The sequence below is a fragment of the Lotus japonicus genome, chromosome 1, assembly GCF_012489685.1.
Source record: "Lotus japonicus ecotype B-129 chromosome 1, LjGifu_v1.2".
In the NCBI taxonomy this organism is placed as follows: domain Eukaryota; kingdom Viridiplantae; phylum Streptophyta; class Magnoliopsida; order Fabales; family Fabaceae; genus Lotus; species Lotus japonicus.
The window spans coordinates 60,333,483-60,343,117 of NC_080041.1; the positions used below are offsets into that span (position 1 = coordinate 60,333,483).

General features: G+C 36.5%; 1 protein-coding gene across 1 annotated transcript; it reads left to right on the forward strand.

Moving 5' to 3' along the window:
* Positions 1 to 634: 634 nt before the first annotated feature.
* Positions 635 to 8,583, forward strand: LOC130734887 (mitogen-activated protein kinase kinase kinase 1-like). Its single transcript, XM_057587210.1, has 9 exons — positions 635 to 1,834; positions 3,191 to 3,275; positions 3,475 to 3,537; positions 4,092 to 4,249; positions 5,302 to 5,374; positions 5,513 to 5,572; positions 6,921 to 7,031; positions 7,599 to 7,840; positions 8,161 to 8,583. The coding sequence occupies exons 1-8, from the start codon at positions 888 to 890 to the stop codon at positions 7,800 to 7,802; spliced, it is 1,701 nt and encodes a 566-aa protein (XP_057443193.1). The 5' UTR covers positions 635 to 887; the 3' UTR covers positions 7,803 to 7,840; positions 8,161 to 8,583.
* The last annotated feature ends 1,052 nt before the right edge of the window (positions 8,584 to 9,635 follow it).

Below are 9,635 nucleotides of genomic sequence, written 5' to 3' on the forward strand. Positions count from 1 at the left end.
CTGCTAGTGTAAATTGTTCAACGATTTCATAATATGAAATCACGTAGATAACAACTATGACTTGTATAATTTCTTATGTATAAACATATTAAAGTTGTTTTTAATTATATTTTTATCGATGTTTTCATGTGAAAAATTTGAACCCCTTGGTCAGGGGGTCCTGAATCCGCCACTGCCTACACCACTCAGAGAGACCCCATGCGAGATCTATCACACGTGGTCACTCTTAGCTGGCCAGTCTCGCCAAACAGACCTTTGATTGATCAAATTGATGACACCTAAACAATTGAAATGTTTTTACCAAATGATTTGAAAGTCAGAGACCAATCTTCTTACAAAGTCAAGAACCTAAAACATATATATGCCTAAAATCTAATATTTTTTTTCCTCTTCTCGTATTCTCTCTTCTTTCTTTCTCGTCTCACCCAAACAAAAGATTAAAGTGTGTGTGTTTTTTTTTCTTGAAAGCAGAGTGTGTGTTGACTTGATACTTAACACTCTTCTTATATATATTTCAAAGGAAAAAAAAAAGAAAATCCACGTAGATAAATATAAAAATAAAAAAATCCACGAGAGCAACCCGAGTGATGTGTCGATGTGGCACCGCGTTTTTTCTGGTTCTTGTTCAAAGGCGTTTACCAGTCTCCTCTTCGTGCAGTCTTTCTTCACCTTTCCCTTTTTGTTCTCTCCTCCTTCCTTCAATCTCTGCTCACCTCCGTTTACTTTCTCTCTCGTCAAATAACCGAAGCAGAGAGTGAGAGAAGAAGCGTATAAAATCTCCTTCTACTGTTCTTCAATTTCAAAACCATCTCGAAACTTCTCAAAGCTATCTATCTATCTATATATTTCTGTTACAGTTTCTTAGATGGATTTAGGTTTACTTCTCTATGCATCGGATTTTCGGCAATAGGAAGAAGACCACCGCCGCCACCGCCACCGCCGCCATGGATTCAAAGAAGCTCCGACGGAAACCCAAGCTCGAGCGCCGTAATGCACTCAAGTACTTTGAATACGATGCTGGATCGTCGTCTTCCTCGCTTGATGACTCCTCCGGCTCGCTGTATACTCGTTCCATGGAGCTTCACGACCGGACTAGCTTCCGGATTGAAGGAATTGAAGGCGAGTTTGATCGGATTTGCAAGAGTTTGGGGTTGTCCGGGCCGGAGGATTTCGCGATTCCCGCGGCGGCGTGGGAGGCTATGAAGGTTCGGTCGTCGTCGGATATTCTTCCGAGGTTGAAGCTGAACGAGCTCGATCTTCAGGAGAAGGTGGAAGAGGTGCGGAACGCGGTGGAGGGAGGTGAATTGAGTGAGAATTGTGTAGAGGGAGTTAGGGATAGGGTTAGGGATGAGGCTACTGAGACTACCGGGTGCTGCGGTGAGAGTGGTGGTGGTGGTGGGGGAATCAATGGGGTTCGTCCTCCGATGCTTAAGCCGCCGCCGGGGGTGAGGGTTCCGGTTGTTGACCACCACGCGTGTTCCACTTGGGACCTCTTTAGGGAATTGGCTCCGGTAGGTGAAGGGGTTTGTGAGGAAGAAGGAGGAAGAGTGGAGGAAGAAGGAGGAAGAGCGGAGGAAGAAGGAGGAGGGGAGGTTGGTAGTGTCAGTCCGAAGAGGGAAGAGGAACAGGGGGTGGGTGATGCAGAGAGGATTGCGGAGATTGATGCTGGGCTTTCGGAATCGAGTTCGTTTACCACGTCGAATGAAGGTGATTCTTCTAGCACGGATGTGTCTCCTAACACGAGAATCAAGCGTGTTATTACCACCGGTTGCTGGCAAAAGGGCGAGTTCCTGGGGGGTGGCTCGTTTGGGTCTGTCTATGAAGGAATTTCTGAGTAAGTGTAATCAATTGCTTTCACCTTATCACTTTTTAGCATATTTGTTTGTTTGTTGCTCCCCATTTCTGGTTGTGCTTCTTTGTTGCATAATGTTTTCATTTCATGGTAGATGAGTAGATCTAGAAACTATAGAAAATAAATTGTATTATATGCCGTTTAGGAAAGTTCCATTTGAAAATTCTGAAGGATAGCGGGTTAGGATTAGTGATGGGGTTAATGCTTTGGTAGTTGAGGAAATTATGACTAGGAAGGTTAGTTTAAGAATGTTGCTGGGAGGGTTTGGAATTTGGATATGAAAATTAAATAAGCAAGCCTTTGGTATTGCTATGGCTTTAAATCTATTGGTGCAGATTTTGTGTGATGAACTATGAATGAAGGGTGTGTGTGCGCATTTGGTGATAGGGGCTCAGAAAATATTTTGCAGCACAGTGGATAATATTTTCAATTATTTCATTTATTTTCCTTTTAAAACAGTTTAGCTCTTGGCCATTATAGGAGAACACGGGTTTTTGAAACTAAAAAAGTTCCATTGCTTTCCTTTCATATAATAGATTGTTTCCATTTCATCAGATTGTTATTTCCTTGTTTACCCATGTTATTAGTTTTCAAAACTATGTCCAGTGTTGTACATTTTTATGTTGGATGAAAACCGTAGTTTTGAAGGGTGTGTGACCTTTCTGTTGCTTTATTTATTTTATTAGTATTAATATTTTTGCTGAATTTACTAGATTCTTATGAAGCTTTGGTAGTTGTTTGCCCCCAAGTTGTCCGTCTAATGTGCGGTTTTAATAAACTTTGCTATAAGCCTTTTATTGATGAAAATGATTTCTGAACTGTAATTATGCAAGTGTTCATCCTGATAAGGTAATTATTTGAGTTTTGAACTTTCGATTACATTCATGTTTCTCCTTAATTGAATGGTAATTAGGTTGCCACTACATGAAATTGATGCTGTGATACATACAGGCTTCTAGTTGAATAGCCAATAAATATGTATTTTTATAGTTCATGAGAAATTTAGAAAAATTTAATGAGGTCAGGAAGCTGTAAATTGCATGAGCAAGTGTCCTGAAATTACTGTTTAATTCCAGTTTTTTTGTCCAAACAAAACAAATCTCAGAAGATCATGTCAAATTTGTCATCTTTGTGAGCTGCTTGCAGTAGGGGGTTACTGGTTAGGGCATAAATAATCATCATTAGAGTAGTTGCTTCTTTTGGTTTTCTTCCTATAAAAAAAGCTCAAGAGCAAAGATTTACTCAGTGTGATGATTGCACTGATGGTAATCTATTTTATGTTGTAACTTATAAGCGATAACTACTAAAATGTTATTTATATTTTCTGAATCACTGCAGCGATGGATTCTTTTTTGCTGTCAAAGAAGTTTCACTGCTTGATCAAGGGAGTCAGGGAAAACAAAGTGTCTTTCAACTGGAGCAGGTGCTTTCACTTTTATTGCTCTATCAGTTATTATAATTGGCTTTTCCAATGATGAGTATTCTTTGGTGAAAAATAAAGTTTTCTTGTACAAATATTTTGATATTGTGTTCAATAAGTTGAACCATTTGTGAGGTTTACTGCCTCCTTTATGTTTCTTATATTGTTAACTTCTTACGTTTTACTTTCTCTTCTCTCTCAGGAAATTGCACTTTTGAGTCGATTTGAACATGAAAATATAGTGCAATACTATGGCACTGAAATGGTAATTTCTTCTTGTCTTGTTATCTTGTCCTGCCTTTTCTTTTCCTTATATGGTCAATTTGATCTTTTATTTATTGTTTGCCGTTGTTGACTCCATATTGTCTTGTGTCTTGTCTTGTCCACTTTTATGTTCAATTTGATATTTTCTTGTTTATTCTACTGTGGAATTTGTGTTGAAAATGGAAATTGCCATTGCAGATTACGTCTAACGTTACTTATAGGTCCTTATGCATCTCAAACTTTTTACAATATCTTCAATACTAGCAGAATGTATGTAGTAAAGTCAGGACATGATGTCTTCATAGGCCATGAAATGTAGTATAATGTTTGTACAACAATTACAAAGGATTCATAACACTGCTAGTAATGTATCAAATTAGAACACCAGGTACTGAACTATTTTTGGAGGAAATTTCTCTTATTAAAATCATTTTAAATGTCTTAATTAAGGGAGGTGGGTTCACTGTCTATATTTGTAATCTAAGAGATCATGTTCATGATTCAAAATGAGATTTTGACATTTTGTACTCTACACTTTTCTCGATAAATATGCAGGATGAATCAAAGCTGTATATCTTTCTTGAGCTTATAACTAAAGGTTCCCTTAGAAGCCTCTATCAAAGGTATACTCTTCGAGATTCCCAAGTATCTGGTTATACAAGACAGATTCTGCTTGGTTTGAAGTATCTTCATGAGCAAAATGTGATTCACAGGTATTCCAGATTTTATTTCAATTTTGATCTCTTTTTGTTTTCCTTTATGTATGAATTTATGTTTACTTCTTTCCTCTGGTAATCCTGATCTTGTATTATATGGTTTGCTTTCTTTTTCATGAGTCCTATTATGATTCTTGCTTCAATTGAACACTTTAACTTTTGCTTACATTGTAATCATATCAACATATTCTTTTCTCACTAGTCGGGGTTTGGCTATATAAATCACGCAAGGCTATAATTTCTTGTCATGTATCAAGTCTAAAGATAGATCATTTACCTCTAAATCTCTCCTAATTGTTTGACTTTGTTTTCTTGGTTTCCTAGCTTTAAATGTTTGACTATCCTCCATCTGGTCCAACCTTCTAATAGTTGTTTTTACAGATCTTCTTGTCACATGCCTAAATCACTTAAATCGAGACTTTACGCTCTTTCTCTGTAATGGTTATATTCCTATTCCTATTCCTATTCCTATTATGTCTGGTGTAATCACCATTCATCCAACATAACATTTTATATCAACAACAATGCAATATTCTTTGTTAAGATTTCACTTCTGTTTGCTGTCTCATAATTGGAATAAAAATATTCTTTGTAAATAACTTGTGGTGTTTGTTTTATCTTTTCTTCTTTTTGTTTGGCTGTGTTCTTTTTTTTATTGGGTAATATAACTTCATTTTGTTTTGAATGGAAGGCGGTGTAACTTTTGTCATCCATTTATTGTCGTTGTTGTTCTTTTCTTGCCCCAAAGGCCCAAACAAACACCTTTTGATGCTAATATGTTTTATAGTATTTATGGATGACCTATTAGATTTTTCGAGATGGATTACTTTGAGCTTTGAATGTGAATTTCCTAATGTAAGGGTTAGAGGCTGAATAGTTGCAATACATGTGAGGTTTGCTTTGTGGGAAAATTTAATTGGTAGAATTTTCTTCTTTGGGTTAAGCTTATGATTTCTTTAATATCCCATTTTCTGTATTCCTGTATCTGTTAGTAGTTAGGTTGGTGTAAACATTCTAAATATAATCTAATTTCATTCCCCCAATTTAAGGGATATTAAGTGTGCAAATATATTGGTGGATGCAAATGGATCTGTCAAGCTTGCAGACTTTGGATTAGCAAAGGTATTCCTCAGGTTATATATCTCTTTCTAGTGCTTCTTGCAACTCTCAAATATATTTATTTCAGTTATAGATATCTGATTAATGTTCAATTGCTTACTATTTCCATTTTCTGACAATGCTTTGTGAATTTTTATTCAGGCAACAAAATTAAATGACATTAAATCATGCAAGGGGACAGCATTCTGGATGGCCCCTGAGGTTTGCCTTCAATCTTAACTTCTGAATGGATAATGGTTCTAGTGTTCAAATTTATTGATGATGTGTACATGGTTCTAACTTCTGCATGATTTCGTTAACAGTAATTGTTTAAATAGCTGGATGTATGACTCTAGCTTGAGTTTCTGCTCTTCTTTAGCTATGGACTGAACACGTTAAATTAGAATTGTCACATTTATCATAAACTGTATACATTTAATGTGGTACTGGTCTAAAACTTTAAATGCTTTTCCTTATCTTGAAGTTCTTGAAGTTTGTAGCGGTCCTCACCTAGAACCCAAGGAAATTATTAGAATGCCACAATGCTAAAAAACTATATGTGAAATTAGACCTTATTACACTTTATTAATGGAGTTATTAGAGAAGCTGAAACAAAGAAAAGTTTTGAATTTTTACCTCTCTTGCTTTGTCCCATTTATTTGCCATGAGGCTTGATCGATGTAATGCACAGCTGGAATAATTATTGATAGGTGTAGTGGTTATGCATGTTTTGTTTCAAGAATTCTTTGCTGTGAACTTATAACCGGGTATCGGCCAATTGGAAAAACGGTTCATACCATATCAAACCAAAAGCAAATGAACTCAAGGGCCACGTCTGAGAGGGAGACAGTGTATTGTGTCTATGTATCTATTTGGTGCTTTTGAAACTAGAAACCGTAAACTTCCTAATTTTTTTCTTCCTGTTTTGGTGTTTTATACTCTGGTTTCTTGATAGCATAGCTATTGATTATTGTAAATAGTGAAACTAACTAGGGTCTTTGAGAAGTGTGTGTATTTAACAGTAGTACAGCACACAGCTGTTCTGTTTTCATGATCGGTAATTAATCAATAATCACTAAATACAAACACTATTTGCCAATCGCAAGTTCCTATACACTATAGATACAGAGCATGTGTATAATGAGTTTCTATTCCAACACTTTCCTATGACCAAACTGGCTACAAATAAATTTAACCCCAGGACCCTTGAGAGATTTATTAAATATATCTTCTAACTGGTCATTGGAGTTGACAAAACCAATTATTTCTCTTGAAAGAACCTTTTCTCTAATAAAATGGTGGACAGTTTCTATGTCTTTAGTCCTTCTATCAAAAACTGGGTTGGAAGCTATAGTGAGAGCTGCTTGATTATCACAAATTATTTTCATGCTCTTGTCGTCTCCTAGTTGAAGTTGCAAACTGTTTTTGCTACACAAGTTCACTTGTTGGGCCATAACACGATATTCTGTCTCGAGACTAGATATAGCAACAACATTTTGCTAGAGTTTTTGAGAATGCACATTTGAAGAACAAGTTTCTATTCTAACAATTATTAATCTTGAATATGCAGGTTGTGAAAGGAAAGAACAAAGGTTATGGGCTTCCAGCTGATATGTGGAGTCTAGGATGCACTGTGCTGGAAATGCTAACACGCCAAATTCCATACTCCAATATGGAACCGGTATGTTTCATATTATTGCCATTTTTACTATCATTATCATTAGCAGGTCATATGAGAGTGATTATGAAGCCCTTAATTTTGTTTCTCTTTTCGGTATCAATGATTAATCATTGGCAGGTCATATAATAAATATGTGTTGTATAGGGCTCTTTGGTTTTATTTTGGTTAGGGTGTTGTATATTCGCTTGGCTTGTGAAGATAGCCCTCTTTTTTGTGGGTAGGCTTTTTAGCTTCCTTGATCCCTCTCTTTTTTAGAGGTGGGTGCGCTAACTTTTCTCTTTCTTGAGGAGTTTGTTACCTTGTCCTCCTTTTTTATCAAATATAATTTTTGCTTTCTAAAAAAAAATAATAAACATGTGTTTGTGCTAATTTTTTTATTTAATTAACTCATGGATTTTGTTCGTTGTCCATGTTCTTTGATTCATATTGGGTAGATATGTTGGTTGATTCTTTAGTTTTATTTTATACACAGTCGATATTTTTTCATTTAATGTATCTATGATTGGGAAAATTGCATTACTGCTGGTTAATGACTTTTTGAGCTTGATTGATCTTCTGTAACTGCAGATGCAGGCCTTATTTAGAATTGGTAAAGGTGAGCGACCTCTTATTCCTGATTCTCTTTCAAGAGATGCACAGGATTTTGTCCTGCAGTGCCTTCAAGTTAATCCAGATGATCGGCCTACTGCTGCTCATCTCTTAAACCACCCATTTGTCCAAAGGCCACTTTCCCACTCTTCATTTCCTCACATGCATGACAGAAGGGGTTAAACTAACTATGTCATTTTCAACTATGAAACATAACGGAGGTAAAGTTTGTTGCACATTTTTTCTCTACTGAAAAAACTGTTTTTCGTAGTTGTCCATCCTTTTTAAGAATTTTCATTCATACATTAAGAGTCATGAATTTGGTTGGACACAAGCCCAGACACTTGAAATATCAGTTTTGTTTTCTTGATGCGCATACAATGTAAATGAGGGGAGTGTGCTTTAAACTGCCTCAGGTGGAATTCTCAAAAGAAGTTTGCATCTGTTTGTGCAAATAATTGTAACATGGGCTTGTATCTTGGATGGGAGTTTTGAATTCTCTCTTTTATTGCATGCTTTTTTGATAAGCTGTATATTTCAGATGTTCAGTCTTAAAGCCGCTGGAGTTGATCTGGGGTCCATTATTGCAGCAATTGTTGCTTTGGTCAGGTGGCATTCAGAGTTTGCTTGTTTGTAACTTAGATATATTTTTAAGCACTGCTTTGGATCAAGTGATATGGTGGTGCTCAGAAGTTAACTCGGCAATGTCATTTTGGAGAACCATGCTCAATGTGTTATCTAGTTACAATGATGATTTGTCCATTGTAGCAAAGGTAAAATATCAATGTGGAGGTGAGAAAAAGTTACACTGCCTTCCATTCAAATTAGCTAACCGGTGAAGAAAATTTATAGGGCTTAGCTCTCGTAGCAATAAGGGCAGGAATGGGAGACCATTCTATTTGTACATATTTATTGGCATGCCATTGTTTGTGCTAATTTATATTTTAAATGTGTTATTTTATAACTTTTTTGTTTTCCATATATCTTTCTAAATCCATGTTTAATGTTCCTCACTTTGTCAACGGTCGTTCTGAAAAATGTGGTCTTCGAAATGGTTTAACCAATTTAGCAGGAAAAAGCTCAGTTGCTTTTACTTGTTTCTTTTTAGGGAAACTTATATGCAGTACGATATGTGCTGTTGGTACTATTCTTCAATCAAATAACTACACGTGGACACCCCATTAACTTTTTTCAGTGGCTCTTTTATTTCTGGTGCCTCCAATTTTCCTTTCCGTTTCCATGGAAGATTTAACATATATCCTCTCTCCTGTGATGAGTTTTGCTCCATTTTAAAGACAATAAAAACCCATCACAAGTTAAGCTATTGGCGAGAACATCATGTTGGACTCTGTTGCTTCTCTATATTTCTACACAAGCATGAAGCATGGCTCTGGAGCGACTAGTGAGACTCACCTTGGAAATGAAAATGTAAAATTTCAAAATCCCAGCCACAATGAACGCAAACGAGGGATATGTAGGAAGAAATTGCAATGATGCAGGTTGAAATTGTGAAATTGATTCTCTACTCCACCATGATTTCAGAGTCCTACCACTGTCACCAAGCTCTTGCTCTACACCACCGCAATGCCGAGGAGGCTTGGCCATCCATGTCGTAGCGTCAAGGATGGAAGCTTCAACGTTGACAATGGCGGAAGAGGGCCAAGAAAGGTCGAATGTTGTGAGGGCCGAGGGGTTGGATATGAATGGTTAGGGAAAGAGGAAAACGTGAAGTTTTTCTCCAGATATGGTGTTGAAAGATACGGGTGTCATGATTTGGTTGGAAAACAGTACCAACAGCATAATTAGTACTGGACTTAAGTTTTTCCCTTCTTTTTAATCTTCTTCGAACCAGAAATCTAATGTGGTTGAATTTTTTGTATGCTTCCTCTTGCAGCTGATTGCTTTCGGTGCGTTTATCTAGCTTTTTAATTTTTGGTATGCTTCCTCCTAAATCTTTTATCTTCTGAAAAGCCGAATGAATAAATAAATTCTCAAATAATGAGGAACTAGTATTTT